Genomic DNA, 20821 nt, shown 5'->3' with positions numbered 1-20821 from the left:
CTTATCATTTATACTTTTATAAATTTTATACAGTATGAGATGTCCACTTGAAGATATGTATAAAATTTTAAGCAGTGTGGATTTTTCTGTCATCCACAGGGGTCTAGAATTTTTTTTATTACTCACTTGCCCAAGGGCAAGTGATACAATAAATTTCACTTGCCCGCCTAAAAAATTCACTTGCCCAACAAAAACATGAAACAATCAAGTTTTAAAATTTTATTGACATTATGTTTATATATCCATTTACAGGCTAACATTTTTCATGGTTCGAATATGTGAATACTTTCCCCCCAATTAAAATATTTATGCTATTTATGTCACTTATATACTACGAATATTAATATGCTATATTGCATTGTATTTTTGATATAGATATATTCATACACTGTATGCTGTATTGAATTGTATTTTTTAAAGTCAAAATTATTGTTCAGTGGATTATAACATTTATTTCGTTAATTCTAACATTAATCATTTATATTTTAAGAGTTATAGCCCTCAAATCACGTTCGTATCTATTCCGGGAAATCGAAACAGTACAGTATTCGGTTTTTAGGTCACCTGAGTAAACTCAGGTGACCTATTGCTATCACTTTTCGTCCGTCGTCGTTCGTCGTGCGTCGTGCGTCGTGCGTCGTGCGTTAACATTTGAACATTTTCAGCTTCTTCTCCGAAACCACTGAACCAATTTCAACCAAATTTGGCATATAGCATCTATGGGTGAAGGGGAACAAAAATTGTGAATTTCATGGGCCCTGCCCCCCTGGGGCCTGGGGGATGGGGCAAAAACCACTAAAATTAGTGCAATCTTTAAAAATCTTCTTCTTTACTCCTGGACATCAAGCAGTCAAACTGTTTGCATGATTGTAATCAGCATTGAGTCCTCTACCAAAATTTTGAAATTCATGGCCCCGGGGTCAGGGGTTCTGGTGTTAGGGTGGGGCTAAATAAGTATATAGTGAAATTTCATGAATTCTTTGAAAATCTTCTTCTCTGCTCCTGGGTATTAAATAAACTAACTAAGTGCATAGTTATGATGAGCAAGAGTGCCTCTACCAAAATTGTGAATTTTATGGCCCCAGGGTCAGGGGTTCTGGTGTTAGGGTTCTATAGATTACAAAGTGAAAATACATAAATTCTTTGAAAATCTTCTTCTCTGCTCCTGGGTATTAAATAAACTAACTAAGTGCATAATTATGATGAGCAAGAGTGCCCCTACCAAAATTGTGAATTTTATGGCCCCAGGGTCAGGGGTTCTAGTGTAATGCAGGGCTCTATAGATTATATAGTGAAAATACATGAATTTTCTGAAAATCTTCTTCTCTGCTCCTGGGTATTAAATAAATTAAGTGCATAGTTATGATGAGCAAGAGTGCCTCTACCAAAATTGTGAATTTTATGGCCCCAGGGTCAGGGGTTCTGGTGTAAGGGGGGGGGGGCTCTATAGATTACAAAGTGAAAATACTTGAATTCTTTGAAAATCTTCTTCTCTGCTCCTGGGTAATAAATAAACTAAATAAGTGCATAGTTATGATGAGCAAGAGTGTCTCTACCAAAATTGTGAATTCTATGGCCCCAGGGTCAGGGGTTCTGGTGCAAGGGGGGGGGGGGGGGGCTCTATAGATTATATAGTGAAAATACATGAATTCTTTGAAAATCTTCTCTGCTCCTGGGTATTAAATAAACTAAATAAGTGCATAGTTATGATGAGCAAGAGTGCCTCTACCAAAATTGTGAATTTTATGGCCCCAGGGTCAGGGGTTCTGGTGTAAGGGGGGGGGGGGGGGGGGCTCTATAGATTACAAAGTGAAAATACTTGAATTCTTTGAAAATCTTCTTCTCTGCTCCTGGGTAATAAATAAACTAAATAAGTGCATAGTTATGATGAGCAAGAGTGTCTCTACCAAAATTGTGAATTCTATGGCCCCAGGGTCAGGGGTTCTGGTGTAAGGGGGGGGGGGGGCTCTATAGATTATATAGTGAAAATACATGAATTCTTTGAAAATCTTCTCTGCTCCTGGGTATTAAATAAACTAACTAAGTGCATAGTTATGATGAGCAAGAGTGCCTCTACCAAAATTGTTAATTTTATGGCCCCAGGATCAGGGGTTCTGGTGTAAGGGGGGGGGGGTCTCTATAGATTATATAGTGAAAATACTTGAATTCTTTGAAAATCTTCTTCTCTGCTCCTGGGTATTGAATTAACTAACTAAGTGCTTTGTTATGATGAGCAAAAGTGCTTCTACCAAAATTGTGAATTCGATGGCCCAGGGTCAGGGGTTCTGGTGTAGGGGGGGGGCTCTTTAGATTATATAGTGAAAATACATGAATTCTTTGAAAATCTTCTTCTCTGCGTCTGGGTATTAAATAAACTAAATAAGTGCATAGTTATGATGAGCAAGAGTGCCTCTTCCAAAATTGTGAATTTTATGGCCCCAGGGTCAGGGATTCTAGTGATAGGGTGGGGCTTTATTGATTATACAATGAAAATACACTAAATCTTTGAAAGTTTTCTTCTCTGCTCCTTGGTATTAAGCAGATGAACTACCTATGTAGTTATGATGAGTAAGGGTCCTAATCTTCCAGAATTGTGAATTTCAAGGCCCCAGGGTCAAGGGTAACATAAAGGAGGGGGGGGGCTGTACTTATATACTGAAACTGGATGAATTGTTTGAAATCTGCTCCTTGGTATTTATCAAATATTTTTGAAAAGCAAGGGTGCCTTTTCAAAAATTGTGCAATGTGTGGATCTAGGCCTAAGGGTCAGGGGTTCATGTGTGATTGGGGCATTACTGATCATGCTGAATATTACTGATTACTTGAAATGCAGTTTTTGTTCCCCTACCCTGCCTATGGGTATTAAGTAAACAAACTAAGCAACTGCTAAGTGTATTGTTATGATGATCAATGGTGCCTATTTCAAAATTGTGAATGATAGCATCTGGATTAAAACATGAATCAAATTCAATCACTGGAAAGTTGTTGCATAATGCTCAGGTGACCTATAAGGCCCATGGGCCTCTTGTTTATTTATACAGCAAACAAGTATTTCCAGTAGTGATAATGTACATTTCATTTGACGGGAAACCTTCATACCACTTCACACAACTCGCTAGCTAAGTAAATAAATTAAAACCAATCAATTTTCAATCAAACTTTGTGAAAAGAACAACTTTCAACAACATAAGTGTTTACTGTCATTTATTTTTACTTTCCCGGGCAGGTAGGTGAGCATGACCCACAATCGTACTTACCTGTACAAATTTTTACTCACCCCGGGCAATGGGAAAGCGTAATTCTAGACCCCTGATCCATGTGTATCCAACATTATTGTTGCTATATAATAATTTAAACTATAAGATTTTATTGATTTGCACTCATACTTGATTAAATGTGCAAGTATGAGGGTTGATCCAAAAGTAATGTCACAGTGTCCATATCTTTTATATTTGGCGTCATATTATCAAATACAATATACCAAAAGATGCACAAATATAAATCTAGTAAACATTCAAATTTTAATTTAATAATGTTCATTTGAATTTGTTTTATAAATGTTTAAAACATAGAGCATGGGGTGTCGCCGCATCACAACGGAACGTCACGTTATAAAGTGTATCTTTTCTTAGAATGAAGAAAACAAACAGTACTCACATAATTATTGCATTGAGTCAACTTTTCATTACATTGTCAACTGTTTTTGACATAATTAACACACTCTACAATTACATTGTGTCAACTTTAGTGATGGAACGATTGTCGCCGACAATCGATTGTCGGTCGTTAGAAGCTCTTCAATGCTACTAATCGATTATAAAATAAATGTCGCGGACATCGCTAACAAAAAACTAGAGGTACTGTGAGCGATGAGCTCACTAAATGATACCCCCCGCCTCCCATATGGTTATAACTGGTGAAAAAGTCCATGTTTTCCTGTGGCCGGGAAACCCAAAATATGTGTCGGATCAAAAAGGAAAATAGGAGGTGCACAATGGCAATATGTAATAAAGATTCTATGAAAGTTTCATCAAATTTCATTCAGTGGTATGAGAGGAGTTGCGGATAAGAGATGGGTACCCCAAAGCATAACGGACGGACGGACGGAATTAACGATTACTATATACCCTACCGCTTTTCAAGCGGGGGGTATAATAAAATTGTCATACTTTAATTTTATTCCCAAATCCAAGTGCAAAGAGCATAAAAGTAGTGATGAATGTTGAAAACATGGAAGGATTTCGTACCTTGTTGATACTTTTACCGCCGTGATTAAATATGGGGTTAGACTAATACCAGGAAACGGTAATATTGCAATGTTTTACTATATAAAGGAAAACATAATTAGTCTAGTCAATCTTTAAACATAATTATAATCATAAATACAAGTCTAACTTCTGGATAATTACTTTCAAAACTTGCAACTTTAACTAATTAAAACTAATTTTAAGAAATAGATACATGTATTAAATGAAAGGTGGGACTAATATCAGTAAAATACCCATTGCATGGACTTTGTAAAAAAAAATAATAATAAATTTCCATTCTGTTTCAATTGTCCTATATTGTTTTAAAGTAAACAAAATATTATTTTCCACTTTTAAAGAAAGAAATTTCAGTTATTATTTTTGAATATTTTATGTAAATAAATGTTTTTTTTTGTAAAAGTCTGACAGAAATCTGAATAAGTTTTAAAACTTTTCTATATTAATTTCATTAAAAGTTCAAAATTTCGATTATGATCGATTATTAATCGATTATGCCTGCAGCCCAGCCGATTATTACCCATAATTGATTCCGATTTTTTTCCAATTCCCCATCACTAGTCAACTTTGCATTACATTATGCTAACTTTTTACAACATTTACTCACATGTAAATTACATTGTGTCAACGTTCCATTGCATTATATCAGCTCTTAATGACATTTAGTCAAAAGCCTTTTCCTGGTTGTAAAGAAATACTTATAACATTTCAACTCATACTTGCAGTTGTATGTTATTTGCACTCTCTACTATTTGGTCTAAACAGTTCATTAATCCTTGAATTCAATATCAAGTCTCTACAATATGATGTCAGAATTTCTTTAAATGATGTGAAAAAATTGGCACATGTTGTCAATTCTTTACTACATGATGGCGGAAATCTATTATACCTTATGTCATTGTATTTTTACATTGTGTTAAAAATGATTAGAATCTTGTCAGCAAATCTAAGACTATTTTAACTCTTTATTGTGTGAAGTGAATAAAATATATCTCTATATGATAAAGAAAGTTTACTATCATATGGTTATGCTAAGCAATCATTAGACAGATTACTGTAGATCACTTCATTTTTGTGACACCTTATTTTCACAAGATAGTCATTGACTCTTTATTAGCGAGACAAAATTTTCACGAATTGTGGACTTTGCTCTATATAATCTTAAGGAATTCTATTATACGCGAGAATGAAATTTTTGCGAGCACACCGTCTCGTGTAATTATGCGAAAATAAAGTTCTCGCGAATAAAACCTGATTTACAGTATACTCTTTCATTAGGTTATGCCTAAAGATAATTTTGTACGACTACTTCCGGTTTACACCGGAAGTTATTCAAATGGATGCGTTTTGTTGACGATTGTTAATATGAACATAAGTTTTACTTGCCATTATTCAAAACAGTTAAATTTTTCAAAAAATCTCGAAAATTGATGTCACTTCCTGTGTCGACCGGAAGTGATGGATGCAAAATCAAAAGATGCCATGCATAACTGAAAGAGATGTTTTATCATCCCCAAAAATATTGTGATTAAATCTTGAGTGGTTAAGAAGGAGTTGCTTGGACAAAATGGCAATTTAAAAAAAGAAAATCGGACAAAAAATGTGACCGGAAGTGATTTTGCAAAAAATAAAAAATGGTGTGGAGATATTATAACAATGCATCATTCCTGAAAAAATCTTTGAAATCGGTCAAGTAGTTTCCGAGAAATCACGTGTACTATGAAAAGGGAATAATAACTAGAAAGTCTGCTATTGCAAGCAATAGCATATGTCGCCCCGTATTGGACAAGACTTTCATTTTTATCATCACTAAAACAATGGTCCATTAGCTAAGCTTTGACAACCATCCAGTCGTATGATCAGTTCTTTCCGTTAGAAACGGAAGACCTTAATTGGGTACATCCCACTCATTATTTTTAGAATCTGTAGGAGTAGAATCTGTAGGAGAAGAAAGTAGTGCAGGAAAAAAATTACAAGTCCAAAATTGCAGACTTGCATACAAGAAATTGGGCAGATGTACTGAACTGAGCCTCATACTTGTTAATTGGCAGTATCTTTCCTACCAAAAAAGCTTGGCAAATATTATTTATTAAGAAGATCAGCCGAATTATTTTGTGTATTAAAACGCCAGTGATAAATCAGAAAATTCCCTACTTTCACTTTAATTTCTGGAGGTTCTGCCGGAAAACGAATCTGACATGCCACCTTCAATTCGAGCATTTCTGCAGTGTACAGGTCTGATGTTTCTTATGAGATGATAAATCATGTGTAAACTTTCTCAGTTTAGCGGAATCATGAATATTTTCGGCGAGATGAATGTTTTGTTTACAGTAGTGATCAAGGCTTAGCGCACCTGTATAGGAGCGGATCCAAAGATTTATGAATGAATAAAAACTATGGAAATAACGTACCAATTTTTCTAATTTATTCTTGCACTATTTAATGAAATTAATAATATACGAGTAATAGATATACCAAACAACGCAAAATGCTAATAAATGAAGTTGACAATCGTTATTTTTTATATAGAAAAAACAAAATAATTATAAAATCTAGAGACAAGACAGAAGAAGAATGACTGTTGGCAAACTATCAAATCACTTCAGGAGAACTGAATTTTATGAATGAAACTTTTAAAACGTTACCTGTAAATTGTATATGTTATATCTGTGTATTCTACCTGGCAGTGCGCTTCAAAAAGGGGGGGTGTCTTGAACATAGTACCTTACGTTTGAACGGTAAGGGCTAGGGCTTTCGTATTTCAAATATGTAATCCTTGTGAAAAGGACTTTTATTGGACACCAAGAACTTTGACCCTTTGACCTAGACCTTGGAGAACACATGTGTACATCTGAATCTTTTTTTCTGTTTCGTTTCTATGGCAACTGTGAGCGACTCATTACAATTTTTTTAAAAGTAGAAATCACTTTGACACATTGCAAGGAATAAACACTGAAAGTTTCAAAACGATTGCCTGCGTAGTTATTGAGAAAATCGAAATTAAATAATTTTGACTTTCACCTGGTTTCCATGGCAATAATCGATTATTTGAAAATTTTAAATGCGAGTTGCATAACTACAGATACTAATCATTAAAATAAGAAAAGTTTCATGACGAACGATTAAGGGACCAGAGAGAACACTCTCGGACAAAATTTGTCGCTTTTTACAGGTTTCCATGGCAACGGTAGACATATTGGAACTGAACAACCTCACTGCACAACTACAACCAGTGATCGTCCTTTGAGGAAAGTTTCAGGAAGATTGTCCCAGCCATCTCCGAGAAACAGCCTGGATAAAAAAAACATGCGTACAATATCAATATGTCGTCCCCGACTTCGTTCGGGGCGACATAATAATAATAGGAAACATAAGAAAAACAGTAAGGTCTTCCGAAGGAAGTCGGAAGACCTTAATAAAAATAGTGGAAAAGAAACCTAAGAATAACAAGAAGGTCTTCCGCTGAAGACGGAAGACCTTTATAATAATAGGGAAAAAGATACAGAACAAAAACAAGGTCTTGAGATTGTGACGTAGTATGTAAAGTTCTCGACAAGCAAAGCGTCAGCACGTCACAAACAATGTAATCCGTTAGGTCTTATGAAAAAGCTCTAATCAGACTCATTTTCTTGACTGCATCTGTCAGATATATATACATGTACTTTTAAGTCAAACCCTGGTAATCACATCATGAAAGTTATAAGCATGCATTCATTACAATTTTCTCTTTCTCTGCCCTTGAATGATAATCATCTACATTTATTAATTAGCTCTAGAGATGCCATGAAAACATCAGAGGAGGTTAATTGCACCAGAAGTGGAATAGAACTCCAGAATCTTCAAATTCTTCAGAATGAAATTCAGATGTTACAGAATTTACAGGAAATTCATAAGCTTCAAAATCTTGCAACAGAAGTAAATATGGAGAACATAAACACAGTTGATATGGAGAGCTTTCATCAAAACTTTTTACATTTAAGAGCTAATAATGCTGAGTTGGTTGGAGATTCCTATTCTTTGATTGAAGATTATGAACAAAAGAAACTAATGGCAACCAAGGGTAAGAGCTGATTTTCCATATTAAAGGTCAAATATAATATTTATGTGAAAATTCATAATTATTCATTATTATCAGCCTCTGGAACAATATGAATAACATTCTGAGGTCTGTTTAATTTTTTGTCACCAATTTCCATCACTAAATGTCGTTTAAACTTACCTGAGTGACAAGTGGATCATTTATTGTAAATCGCTTATCTCCCTTGTTGCATGACGTCATTAGAGACAATGTGAAGTAGGAAGTGCATACTATATTGACGGGTTTGGAAAATTATTGTTCTCTAGATGGAGGTAGATGCTGTCATGTGCGCTTTTAACTTTAATAATAATTCGGGACAAGATATGAGTATATTTATTTATTGTTTACGAACCTGAAATTGAGGAGAATACTAGTATTCATATTAAATTGAGAGTCTAAGAGACATGGTTTTGAGCCCAATAAACATGCAAAGCTATAAATAATAAATATGACCATTATTTTTATATAGATCAGTTTACAGGCACGTAGCCACAGGGGAGGGGGTGCGGAGGGGGCCTCCCCATTTTTTCACAAACATTACGCTTACTAGGGTTTCAAGTTTGGGCAGTTCTCTCCCCCACCCCCTTTTTTGTTGCTTGTCAACTTTTAAAACTTTTCTCTGGCTATCCCCCTTTCAAAAATGATGCCACGTGGCTGGTTTAGCCTACAGTTTAATTAAATATAAAATGTCTGATGGATTTCTTGGGTTTATTTCAAAATTTAAGTCGTATTTTAGTTTCTCAGTTTAGGTTTTAAAGCCCCAATACTGTTTGAAGGGAAAGGTTTTAAAATTTTTATTTTAATTATTTTAATTACAGTACTGTACTGTACTAGACAAGATGACAGGCACTTGAGATTTTGCCGTCTCTCTCCTATCGAAAATTTAACTAAGACAATATACATGAATTCCTCGTCTACATACCAATACCATAAATAATTTGATATTTTCCGTTTTTGTCAAGTTATAGAGATTGTCCCTTTACAGTATGTTCTCGGTATATTTACATACATGTAGTACGCGGCGCCAAGTCAAATAAACATGTATCTTGCCGTAAACTACCTCTAGCATGCTGTCAAAGCCATAAAAAGTACTTGTAGTTTTCATAAACCGTAAAAGAACAATTTCTAAAACTTGACAGAAAACGGAAGATAATAATCAAATATCGATTTATTGAGTCTATTTATTTATTTTTCACTCATATGAAGACGCCATCATTTGCCGGCGGAAAGCTGAAAAATTTGTCCTATGCTCGGCACTCAGAGCCATTGAGCAAGAAGGGATCTTTTTCGTGCCAGCACCTACAGCGACACGGGACCTCGGTTTATACGGTCTCATCCGAAGGACCGTATCAAATATCAAAGTATTGGTATGATAGACAAGGAAATTATTATTTGAAATGATAGACAAGGAAATGATTATCGTGTCCAAAAATATCTCGGTGGGGGTGGTGGATGTACATCAACCATTTTTCAGGTGCCTGCACACAAGACGGAAGGTTACCGAGGCGGTTATATACTCATCCGAGAAATCTGCGATAAGAGAGATGTACAATGAATGTACGTAGAGTAGAAAATGATGGAGAAAAAACTATCTGTATGTTTTTATCGTGTACATAAATGTTATATTCTTTTAAACAATCTAAATAAATGTTAAGCATATGGTGAGCAAGGGAAGCAGACTGAATAAAAAAAGGGGGGGTGGGTGGGTAATAGACAAGCCAAAACGATTCTTGATTAAAAATGTTACCCCCCCCCCCAAAATAATAAAATGGAAGGGGGTAGTCTTTTTCTTATATATAAGAAATACTAGTATAATGAGATGCAGGAAAATGACCTTACTGTGACAAAACGGGAAAGGGGTTGTTACAAACCTTTCATGAAAATTTCCTTTTTAAATTAAAATTTAAAAAATATTTATATGAAAAAGTCAGGGAGCACCCCCCTCACCTATAGTTCGTACCTGTAAGGCAATTTTCCTCGGATAATATACTTGTACAGAGTTGGTGATTTCATTTCTTGTCAGGATATATAAATGTTAAGTATAATGTCCGTCGCAGATAATACTTTCTCAAGAATGTGTTTATTTACTTCCATGCAGTTGCACTTTTTTCTATTATAATATTATCAAAACAAAAAAAAAAACTTCAGTGTTCATGCATACAAGTGATTGTTCCTCCATATTTTACTGTCCACTTCATTTGTTTTTCTGCAGTATTTTTCTCTTTGGCCGGCGTCTTGACATAGTTACCAAAAGAGCATATAAACTAAATTAGGATGAAGAACTTCATATTAAAATTTTTCTTTTTAATAAAAGCGCCTTATGACAAAGATTTTACACAAAGCATGCCTGTAGGAAGCAATTTCCATTTGGGGGCAAAACAAAGAAATGTCATTTCGGGAGGATCGAGAGGGGTGGACAAATAAAAATTCCTTGTTACGCATTAAGATTCCAGACATACGTATAGTTATCACGGGTGTTTGGGGACGGGGAAAATTCATGCCCTCTGATACTGAAACGGAACGTTCTGTTTTATTATCAGAGTGTATGAATATTTATAGAAGTAAAAGGCTAGGTTAAGCTTAAATTTTGGATTGTTCATTTGTATAATCCTTTGTGATATGTCATAGAAAAAAATTTAATTCTTAAAATGTCAAAGAATCCTTGGGGTACGAAACACCTAGGGTGGGTGGTTAGGGGACCCCCCCCCCCCAAAAAAAAAGCACCAGTGTGATAGCAAGGTCTTCGGATTCCCACGGATGATAAAGAAGATGGGCGCATTTGGCGGGTGATCTGCAGGAATCATTTGTACGAAACATTTATGGTTTTAATGTCCATGATTTGGTTGGCTGAACATACCTGGTCAGATTTTACAAACACGTCCATGGTTTTTTTTTTTCATTTAGTTTGAAAGACATTGTGAAATTGTAACATTTATGTCCATTTTTTTCTAGGGGGTACTATAACATAGTAATATTTCACAAAAAATAAAACGTAAAATATATTTAATTCATAGATTGCATGATACGCGTACATGTACATTATAAAATAGAAGATTAGAATTGATTTCGCTTGAGAACCAAACTGAACCAAAATTTATCTAATTCAAAATTTTAATACATCAGTACATAAAACGAACCTGACAAAATAAATGGTTGCTTGCCTGAATAAAAAAAAAATTAACGCCCCATGCCAGGCTCGAACCAAAAACTTTTCGCTTCGAGTGCACTGAACAGGTAGCCTAACTTTCTGAGCTATCACCGCTACATATTTACAAATGCCTTTAAAAGGACAAAGACGCACCACATTGACACATTTGGATTTTTTGGGGGAAAGTTCATTTTTCGTGGTCTCTGGGTCTTCTCTCCATTTTTTAAAAAAGTGTAATCGTTTCTTTGAATCAAAATACACACAAATATCGTTTCAAAATCATGGAGAGAAGACCTAGACATAGAAAATTTTTAGAAAATTGTATTTCAAAATGTACAATTTTGTAGCAAATGTCTGATATGGCCAATTTTCAAGTTATTTTTTTAGCAAATCAAAGCTTAATTTCGGGAAAATATTTTCCGTTCCTGTTGCACAGGAACCCGATAAATTAAAAAAAAAATTTAAAATTTCATGTGACATGTCAATAAAATTTTCACTTTTCAATTACGCCCAGGTTCCTGCCGAATGCCAATCAAAAGCGCCCTCGTTCTTTATATCCGATGATGCAGTAAATTCTATTGATCTGTTCATTGTTTACCAAAGTATAATTTACATTAAAAAATCCGGTGTACATGTATCCCCTGTTCAAACAGCCATGAAATGTAAAGAAAAGAATTCTATAATTTTTCACGAGTGAAAGTCTTGGTCCCATCTATGTATGAGGAACAATACAGAAATCATTTTTTTTGTAAACATCTCTGCGGTAGTATTAAGTGATTGATCATGAGTAAAAGCGATTAAATATCAGTTGTGTACATTCGCTAGGTTCTGAGATGATCCTTGGTCAGAAGTTTGTATGATTTTCATTTCCACTTTCACCCTTACCGGCTTTTCCTTGATTGGCTCAAACATACAAAGCCTAGCTATTCTTAATTGAAAGATCTACACGTAACCCTGGTATATCAACATTTATGTTCCCTAAAATTTACCATTCTAATAGATAATCAAGAGTAGTTATATACTATACTTATATATAACTAGATTCCGTCGAGTGTCTCGAATGACGTCACAAAAACGGGAAGTAACTCTATTAATGAACGTTATTTTTAGTGATATTTAAACAGGTAAATACAGAAAACAATGAGGTTTAAAATTAAACGAATATTGTAATTCCCTCTTTTATTTACAACATAAATCAGTTACAAGCATATCTATTTCCTTTGAATTTGACCTTTAAAGAGTTATTAAACTTTATTGGTGAATATTGGCACATTCAGTTGCTGTTCAAAAAACATGAACTTGCAAGTGCATTTGTATGCAGACAACCAGTGCCAGTATTCACTATTCTACCGTGATTGTTGCTGAGATCAAAGAAATGCTGCGGACAATATTCTCCAATAAATCACGAACATAATCAAAAAATTATCAGATCAGAAACACGTATCAAACCTGAACAATTCAAATGCAAGTTTTGATGTAGAATGAAATACTGTAGATCACTTAATTTTCGCGACACCTTATTTTCGCGAGATAGACATTGACTCTTTATTAGCGAGACAAAATTTTCACGAATTGTGGTCATTGCTCTATATAATCTTAAGGAACTCTATTTTACGCGAGAATGAAATTTTCACGAGTATACCGTCTCGCGTAATTACGCGAAAATAAAGTTCTCGCGAATAAAAAGTGATTTACAGTACTTGTTTAGACCACATCAATGTGTCATATTTTGAAGTTTAAACACTGTAAATTGCATAAAGTTGCCGATTAATATTGGTTTTTAGGTCACCTGAGCTGAAAGCTCAAGTGAGCTTTTTAGCTCTTCTGAGCCAAAGGCTCAAAGAGCTAATGCTGTGGCCATTTGTGTGGTGTGCGTCGTGCAGTGTGCGGTGGGCGTTAACTTTTCAGAAAATGGGCCATAACACAAGAACGCCTTGGCCAATCAGTGTCAAATTTGTCACAGGGTATCCTTGGCTCAAGGGCTACCATTTATACTAAAATAAGGGTTGGGACCCTTAAACAAGGGGAGATAATCAGGAAAACAAAACCAAAAGTACTGGTTGCTAAAAAATCTTCTTCTCCAGAACCACCAGGCAGATTTTCACCAAACTTACATACAAGGATCAAAATATGTTGAAGATTAAAAATTGTTCAATGCATGACCCTGGGGCAAAGGGCGTGGTCTCAAGGTCACTTCAAAGTTGACCTAAATTTACAATTAATAAAAACGTTTATATTTTGCTTACTATAAGGACTAGGATCATCAAATCTTGTAAGTTGATGCATCTTAAGACTTCACATCATGTTAAATCAAAAGTAGGTCACAGTGACCTACTTTTTTAATTTTGTGGGCATTTGTTTTCAAATTGATTTGAAGGCATATTTTGGACACTTTAAGGCCTATGATCATCAAACTTTGTTAGTTGATGCATCTTGGGTCCTTGAACAACGTCAACTTAAAAGTAGGTCACCTTGACTTTCTTTTTGAACTTTATGACTTATCCTTTTTAAAACATTTAATCCCATTATTGCAGACACTGAGAGGGTTAAAATCATCAAATCTTGTAAATTGCTGCATCTTGGAACCTTAAAACATATTTATGAAAAAGTAGGTCACTGTGACCTACTTTTTGAATTTTGCAGGCATATGTTTTCATATTGTTTAAAAGGCATATTTAGATTACCTTCAGACCTACGATCATCAAACTTGGTCAGCAGATGCATCTTGGGACTTTGAAAAATGTTGACTAAAATTTAGGTCACGGTGACCTACTTTTGACATTTTATGGCTTTATTTAAGTATCTTCGATATTTATTGGCTAAGAATCATCAAACTTTGTGAGTTGATGCCTCTTGGGTTTTCAGAGAGTGACGACCAAAAAGTAGGTCATGGTGACCTACTTTTGACATTTTATAGCTTTATTTAAGCATCTTAGGTATTAATAAGCTTAGAATCATTTTTATATAGCTTTATTAAAATATCTTCAGTTATAATTGGCTAAGAATCATCAAACTTTGTCAGTTGATGCAACTTGGCTCTTAGAATTCTTAGGGTTAGAGGCTTCAAATAGAAGTGATAGGTTGTACAATTTATCAGAAGAGCGATTCAAGGCCCTTGGGCCTCTTGTCTGATCACATTTTGTCTGGCGTCCGTTTGTCTGTCTAGCTGTCTGTTTGTCTGTTAACTTTTCACATTTTCATCTGCTTCTCAAAAACTACTGGGCCAATTGCAACCAAACTTGCCACAAAGTATTCTTAGGTGAAGGGGTTCAAGTTTGTTCAAATGAAGTGCCACACCCTCTTCCAAGGGGAGATTATTATGAATTAGTGAAAAATTCATGGCATTTTTAAAAAATCTTCTTCTCAAAAACCACTGGGCAAGGAAAGATGAAACTCATGTGAAATCATCCTCAGGTAGTGTAGATTCAAGTTTCTTCAAATCATGACCCCCGGGGATTGGGCGGGGCCACAATGGCCAACCAAAGTTTTACACAGAAATTATATAGGAAAATTCTTTAAGAATCTTTTCTCAAGAATAACAAAGCCATGATTAGTCAAATTTATATGGAAGCATCCTCAGGTAGTGTAGATTCAAGTTTGTTCAAATCATGACTCCCAAGGGTAGGGCGGGGCCACAATGGCCGACCAAAGCTTTACATAGAAATGTATAGGAAAATGCTTTAAAAATCTTCTTCTCAGGAATAACAAAGCCATTATTGGTCATATTTATATGGAAGCATCCTCAGTTAGTGTTGATTCAAGTTTCTTCAGATCATGACCCATGGGGGTTGGGCGGGGCCACAATGACCAACCAAAGTTTAACATAGAAATATATAGGAAAATTCCTTAAAAATCTTCTCTGGAATAACAAAGCCATGATTGATCATATTTATATGGAAGCATCCTCAGGTAGTGTAGAATCAAATTTGTTCAAATCATGAACCCCAGGGGTAGGGCAGGACCACACTTTCTGACCAAAATTTTACACAGAAATTATATAGGAAAATTCTTTAAAAATCTTCTTCTCAAGAATAACAAAGCCATGATTTATCATATTTATATGGAAGCATCCTCAGTTTGTTCAAATCATGACCCTCGGGGATTGGGCAGGGCCACAAAGGCTGACCAAAGTTTTACATAGAAATATATAGAAAAATTCTTTTAAAATCTTCTCAAGAATAGCAAAGTCATGATTGATCATATTTATATGGAAGCATCCTCAGTTAGTGTAGATTCAAATAAATACATGTAGTTATGGGGGATTCATTAAATAATATTCTTATCAAGAACCACTGGACCAGAAAATCTGAAACTTATGTGGAAACATCCTAGGGTAGTGTAGAATCTAAATTGTTAAAATCATGACCCTCATGGTAGGGTGGGGCCACAATAGGGAATGCAGGTTTTACATTGAAATATATAGGGAAAATCTTTAAATAATCTCTTCAAGAACTATTCAGCCAGAAAAGCTTAAAACTATGTGGAAGCATTCTGGGGTAGTGTAAAATCTAAATTGTTAAAATCATGACCCCTGGGGTAAGAAAGGGCCACAATAGGGAATCCCATGTTTTACATAGAGAGATATAGGAAAAATATTTTAAAATCTTCTTCTCAAGAACCATTCAGCCAGAAAACTGAAACTTATGTGGAAGCATCCTGGGGTAGAGGTAGTGTAGAATCTAAATTTTAAAATCATGGGGGCACACCCTAGGTTTTACAAAGGGGAAATATGGTAAAGAAAGGCATCACCAAAGTTACTCAGGTGAGCGATGTGGCCAATGGGCCTCTTGTTGATGGAAAATTATGGCATTTTTAAGGTCTTCCACACAGGCGGAAGACCTTCTACTGATTCTGATGGTTAAGATTATTCCCTATTATTCTTTCTTTTTTTCCCTAGATGCCAACTTTGAGACCTCGTAACTCGCTCATTTCTTAACGGATTTCGCTCAAATTTTCAGAGTGTTTAAACGTTACAAAACTCAATTAAAATGTTTTCATACATTTCAAAAATTCCCTTCCACTTTCGAATTATTTCCCTTTAAATGAAAACTTGGTACTGTTCGTTTCCAGACAAAGGCTCAGAAACGACAAAAGCTGGAGCAGAAATTCTACTGCATTTAAATACTAGAAAATTTGAAGTTGTGCACATCAGTTTTTCATTTTCGATTTCTGCGCTCAAAATGGTGCTAGATAGAGGTCAAAAATTAGAATGCCTAAAACGCAAAAATTTACATATACTGTATACAGGGAAATTTTCGCCCCTTTCGCCCTACCCTCATTTGGGCGAATTTAAAACGGGGCGAATTCAAAGAATACAGTATAATTTCTTAAACAAAACTAGGATTAGGTGAATTTAAAACGGGGCAAAATATTTTGCAAGAGTGAAAGGGCGAAAATAAGACGGGGCGAAAATAAAACTGTATACAGTATTTCCTTATGTATCTTTTAAACTAAAAATAATTTGTTAAGACATGTTGAATAAATATTGTGCATAATTTTAAGATCTATCATTTGACATCATTAAAAAGGGACTGGCCCCTCAAATTAGGGAACTAGGGGTCTTGAAAGTTTTTGCTTTATAACTCAAAAACGGTAAATATTTCGATATGGTTAATGGGTAATGACAGCATTAAGACTAAATGCTCTACATCAAAATATTTCATCTTGATCACTTTCTTCATTCAAGGTCAAATTAATACAAACAAGACCAGACAATAATTTAAGATCCTTTTGACTTAGACTTGAAAGATGCACTGCATTGTTATTTTTGGCCCTGATCTGAAAAGTCACATGTTTGGTAAAGAATGGGAGACTTGGTTTTTTTTTTTATACGCCCGTCTTAAGACGGGACGTATTATGTTATAGGCTTCGCGTCCGTCCGTCTGTCTGTCTGTTAGCTTTTTCTTTTCCGGCTCATAACTTTAATACTATTAGGCCTAGGATTATCAAACTTTGTCATCTGATGCATCTTGGGTAGAAGGTGTGTTGCGCACAAAAAGTAGGTCACTCTGACCTTTAATTAAGAAGTTATAGCCAAATATGGATAAATCCTTTCCGGCCTATAACTAGAAAGCTATAAGACTTAAAATCATCAAACTTGGCCAGTTTATGTATCTGAGGTAGAAGGTGTGTAATGACCTATTTCAAGGTCACTGTGACCTTTAATTAAAGTGAAATTTAAAAAAAAAAATGTGTCTTTTTACTATTCATTTACACATCCCAAATAATGTATGAGTATTGCAGTGTCCTTATTAAAAAAGTGTTAAATCAAGAAAATACTTATTTTTTAAGCGCATATACTTGACAGCAATCTATATCAAATATTATAATAATGTATGTTAGGGAAATCCTACCTCTCCCATGAGTGTAATTATCAAGCACTGGTCAAGAAGAATTCTGATAACAGAAAATTGCATGTCAAATTAGAGAGAAATTAAAGAGTTTTGAGTGTGAGGAGCTAACATAGAGCATCAGTGTTATCTAAATCCCTTGAGTATTGGGCAAATGGGTAAGCCTGTTGGCTTAAAATTAGCTCATGTTGGCTATCTAAGTTTTAAAATGAATTTGAAGAAAAGTAATTAAAATTAATTTCATATAGCCTAATAGACTAATCTGATATTATATAATATTTTTAATTTTAAAACTAATTTTATTGAATGGGGTGGAATCAGCATGTCCATATGAATTACATATTAAAACCTGTCGGACATTAAATCTCAACCAAAAAAAATCTTTCGAGTGTTTTTTAAAAAAAATTATGGTAGATAGTGCAGGTCTACACATTCATCTCTTGGTAGTAATGAGTAAACAAGCATCCAGTTAAAGATTAATTAATGAGTTCAATGTAGGAAGGCTAGCTGTCTCAATTACTCTGATCAAGCAGTCTTATCTGTACCCTTTGGGGATAGACAGAAGAACTGCTGGTCAGTTTATAGCATGTGTTATTTGATGGCCAGCCTTTTCTTTTCAAAATTAATTTGGAATAGATTAAGGTGTTAAGACTAATTTGATATTGTTTAATATGTTGGGTTTTTGACAAGGTCTAACACAACCAGCATAGAAATCTATCAATGATGTAATATTTATTATAATTAATGCCTACATCACAGGGGATGGATAAATATTTCAAGGAATAGAAAAATCATGGAAATCTTAGAATCAAGGTTGACTTGATTTTCTTGCACTCTAAACTGTTGACGAAAATTGTAATTTTTTGACGGGCGTATCATGCTGTGGCGCGGCACTTTATTTTTGGTTAAAAAAACAAAAAAAAAAAAAATACCCACTAGTTTTACATTGTTTTTTAACTCATCTTGAGCAGGTCAAGATGAGCTTATGCAAACACACACACAGCCTTCCCACACACACACCCTAGCTGCATTGGTGTTGGTGTCAGTGTTAGCACCGGCTAAAGTTTTAGGAGCAGGTCCATTCCCAAGTAACTTTAAGCCCTACCTGGACCAAACTTGCATGGATAATTCATCTAGGGATGGACACTACCGGACTTGCTTTGGATGCTGCATCTGACCTACATATTTAAGATGAAGGACCAGCTTTTAGTTTTTTGAGCATTTTTTTAGCAGATCCATTCTCAAGTAACTAAAAGCCCTTTCTAGAAAAAAAAAACTTGCATGGATTATGCATCTAGAGATGAACACTATCAAATTCATTATCTTCTTTATTCCAGCTATGCAAAGAAAACCAGATGGTGAGACACGTAATCCTACTGACATTTGGTCTGGAATGGGTTTTTCAAAGTCAATGCCAGAATCAGTCATACGAGAGAGAATGCAAAAGATTCAAGGTGTACTTGCTTACTGTGAGCCAACTATGGAAACAACATTTGAGGTAATACTGATAAACTGCATCATATCACCTTGAATATAGATCTTCTTTGACCTTTTCTGATCTTGCTTTTAGCTTTTCTGAGCCAAAGGCTCTGCAGTAGCCATTTTTGTGATGTGCATAAAGTTTTTAGAACCCCTTCGCCAATATTGTCAAATTTGTCACAGAGTATCCTTGGTACAAGGGCTCCCATTTAAACTAAAACTACAGTTGAGATAATTAGGTAAATAAAACTGGATAAAATCTATGTACAGTTAATTCTCGATAAACCGCTGCCTTTTGTAATTTAGAAATCATAGCATTATAATGAATTTGGCAATGAATTGAATTTCCCATCTTTTGGGAAACAAGAAGTAGAGTTACCATTCTTGGAAATACATTTACCGTTTATATTCTTATTATTACATGTTTAAAAAAACATACTTATAAATTTAGAAATACTTTAAGTATTTTTTTTATGTATAATTTCATTCAAACAAAATGTGCAATTATGAAATAAAGACAAGTACATGTGTATGTGTCTAAATCTGCATGTCTGATAGTGAAGAAAAAAAACATCTGTGTCAATCATTGTGATATATTGCCGATAGTACGTAAAATGTATTTTTGAATACATTCATTGTTTATGGCATCATATTTAATAAAACATTCACAATTTATACTGTATAATTATTTTTTTAGATAAACTTTGCATTGTTTAAAACAGAGATCATCGAAATAATATCGTTATCGGCGAACTTTAACAACAATCGCTTTCGTGGCGAAGCTGTGACTAAATCATTTTTATTAAACAGAGAACAAAATTATAAAAACAGCTCATGTTAAAATTATTGTTTATTTAATTCTTATTTAATTATTTAAATGCATGACCTTGTCTGGCTTTACATGCTTTACAATGGTGATAGCGTCAACCAATTAGCTGCTTCACTGACTACATGCACATGTGGCAATATATCAAGATAATTGAGACTTTGAAATGGACGTTTGTTGTGAAAACAGGGTGATGGATGGCGGTATGCGAATTCGGCGTTATAAAGAGAATTTTGTATAGCAGGAAAAATGTTCTTGGAAAATCATGGCAGTATTGCGAGAATGGCGATGAATCAAATGGCGATAATTTGAGAATTGACTGTACATATCGGTACAAAAAAAACGTTTGTATGGATTTACTCCAATTATTGATACTTTATTTACCTTTCAACGGTCCAATAAAGCTATCACCTAAAATAAACTAATAAGATAAAAGGGACTTTCATCTCCGTCTATACTTAATAAATAAAATTTTAACATTAGGTGATGTTAATATATACACTAGACAAAACCACTGTCTATATACAAAATGTATATAATATGCCATTATTTCCAAAACAGTGGGACTGACAAATGTCTTGGTATCATGAAAAGACCCTTGAATGACCTTGTCTGAAAACCAATTTCCAGCTGTGCACTGCACACCATTTTTGCCCAGATATGAAATTTTGTATC

At 34.6% G+C, this 20821-nt stretch overlaps 1 protein-coding gene across 1 annotated transcript in view; it reads left to right on the top strand.

The window, feature by feature from the left end:
• LOC134232130 (protein bicaudal C homolog 1-like) overlaps positions 1-20821 on the top strand; it is a 262980-nt gene that overhangs the window by 181354 nt on the left and 60805 nt on the right. Inside the window, exons 15-16 of the mRNA XM_062714082.1 lie at positions 8036-8325; positions 19179-19339. Of these exons, the coding sequence (XP_062570066.1) occupies positions 8036-8325; positions 19179-19339 (451 nt within the window). The remainder of the gene's footprint in view (positions 1-8035; positions 8326-19178; positions 19340-20821) is intronic.

Source organism: Saccostrea cucullata, unplaced genomic scaffold (genome assembly GCF_032062105.1).
Source record: "Saccostrea cucullata isolate Sc308-1 unplaced genomic scaffold, CSIRO_AGI_Scuc_v1 ctg492, whole genome shotgun sequence".
NCBI classification, from domain to species: domain Eukaryota; kingdom Metazoa; phylum Mollusca; class Bivalvia; order Ostreida; family Ostreidae; genus Saccostrea; species Saccostrea cuccullata.
This window is presented reverse-complemented; position numbering and strand designations above follow the sequence as displayed.